At 34.2% G+C, this 1,824-nt stretch overlaps 1 protein-coding gene across 1 annotated transcript; it reads left to right on the top strand.

Annotated features, from left to right (window-relative positions):
• The first annotated feature begins 590 nt into the window (after positions 1-590).
• LOC133336547 (uncharacterized) lies at positions 591-1,334 on the top strand. The gene has a single exon (XM_061544829.1). The coding sequence runs from the start codon at positions 591-593 to the stop codon at positions 1,332-1,334; it is 744 nt and encodes a 247-aa protein (XP_061400813.1).
• Positions 1,335-1,824: the final 490 nt, after the last annotated feature.

Raw genomic sequence — 1,824 nt, 5'->3', positions numbered from 1 at the left:
GTTTGCTTGTTTTGTTTTTCTAATGCCAAATGTCTTCAAAAGGCATTAGATGAGGGGGAAATTAAGTGCTCACAAGAAGTGCAGTAATAAAAATGAAGTCATAATGCATTAAACAAAAAAATATTTTTTTAAAATAAATAATTGGGAAAACGAACTGGGAATAAAGAGAGAAAAATTAAAAAGGAATTTAAAAGTCAATAGGTCACAATCAAGCCTTAAAGTAGGAAAACGATGGTACTAATTTTATAAATTTAGAGTACAAAACGGATTGTTGTTGGAAACATAGTCCCCAGCATAGGCTACAAAGACCTACAGTAGGCGTGGGTTGTTTAAAAATATTTTTTCAACGACCAACAATAGCCTTGCATTTTTAAAAAATATTTTTTCAACGACCTGCCTCCAATAGGCGTGGATTTTTTTAAAATATTTTTTCAACGACCTATAATAGGTGTGGATTTTACATTTATCTGAGACCACTTATAGAAGTGTTTTTTTAATATTTTTCAGGAACCTTTTAAAAACGCGGTTGCTTTAAAAATATTTTTTCAAAAATAATTTTTATCTCGAATGTCAAATATATTTTTGTAGAAATGTACGAACAAGCTTTGGGACCTTTGAATTTAGTACGCGATTCTGAATTAAAAGAATTAGCCAAGCCACCACCATTGGACATTGAAGGCCTTGCGGTGATTCTTGAAGATATTGTACAAACTGCTGCCGGTTATATTAATGCCGATCCCGATGGAGAATTTCTCTACAAAAATCCCAATGGTTGGAAAAGAAATTCGAAGAAAACAAAACTCGAAAACGAAATCAATGATAACAGCAGTGATTCTTTTACCATGCCAAGTACCTCTAGCAGCAGCAGCAGTGATGCATCATCCCGGATGCCCCAAGAACCTTGGTGTCTGCTGCAGGATTTCAATTTCCCCTCAGTGGTGAGACAAATAACACAATTTATAGAAAATTGGGAACTCACACCGGCCACCAAATTTGTTGTAATTGCTCAGGAGATGAGTGCGGAAATACCACCCTTTGGTAAGCGTTATTTTGTGGAGGCCCACTTTTCAAAACCCACACCCCAGTGTCCAAATCCCTTGGCCATTGCCAAGGTATTTTTTCATATAAATGTGTGTGATCTCTTGCCGCGGGATTACCCAATAAATGTTATTTACCAATTCGAAAATCATCGGGGACGTTATTATGCCTTGGGTGCGAAGAAATTAAATTCAAATAATTTTCAAAAATATTTCATTGATACTCTACTGCATATGAAATTGGCTTTTTATGCTGAGTTGGAGGAATGTCGTCAAGTGCATGGTGTGAAGGAATAAATTTTTCGCGCTTACAAAAAATATATACACATACATAAACTTTTTTCTTGGTGAACACACAATTTTTTTTTTCTTCGTAGACCATTGACCTCCGACCGAGAGAGTGTTCGCTATTAAAATAAATGATGGGAAAAATTATATTAATTATTTTCATTAAATTGAAATTGTCTCTTAACCCCAGCCGGCCATGTCATCCCAGTAAACCTGATATTCGCATGCAGGCAATGGTAAAGGGAAAAAATATTTCCTTTTTTTTCATTGGTCATGTCATGAAATATCCCGATGGTTTTCACTTCATTTCATTAGTGTTCAGTCCCATGTCACCAAATTGCAAGAAAAACGATGTTGTATCGAAAAAAAAGTTTTCTCCAGAGGTAAATTTTGTGTGTTAACAGAAACAACAATTGAAAATAATTGCATTTATTTTAAATAAAATGAAATTTTCAATCATGTTTTGTTTTTCCGTTTCTTTTTCGTAGAATTTGTAAAT

Source organism: Musca vetustissima, unplaced genomic scaffold (assembly GCF_032173495.1).
Source record: "Musca vetustissima isolate MV318-11 ecotype Yass unplaced genomic scaffold, APGP_CSIRO_Mvet_v1 utg1129, whole genome shotgun sequence".
Lineage (NCBI taxonomy): Eukaryota > Metazoa > Arthropoda > Insecta > Diptera > Muscidae > Musca > Musca vetustissima.
The sequence above is the reverse complement of the archived record's forward strand: the minus strand, read 5'-3'. Positions and strand labels throughout refer to the sequence as shown.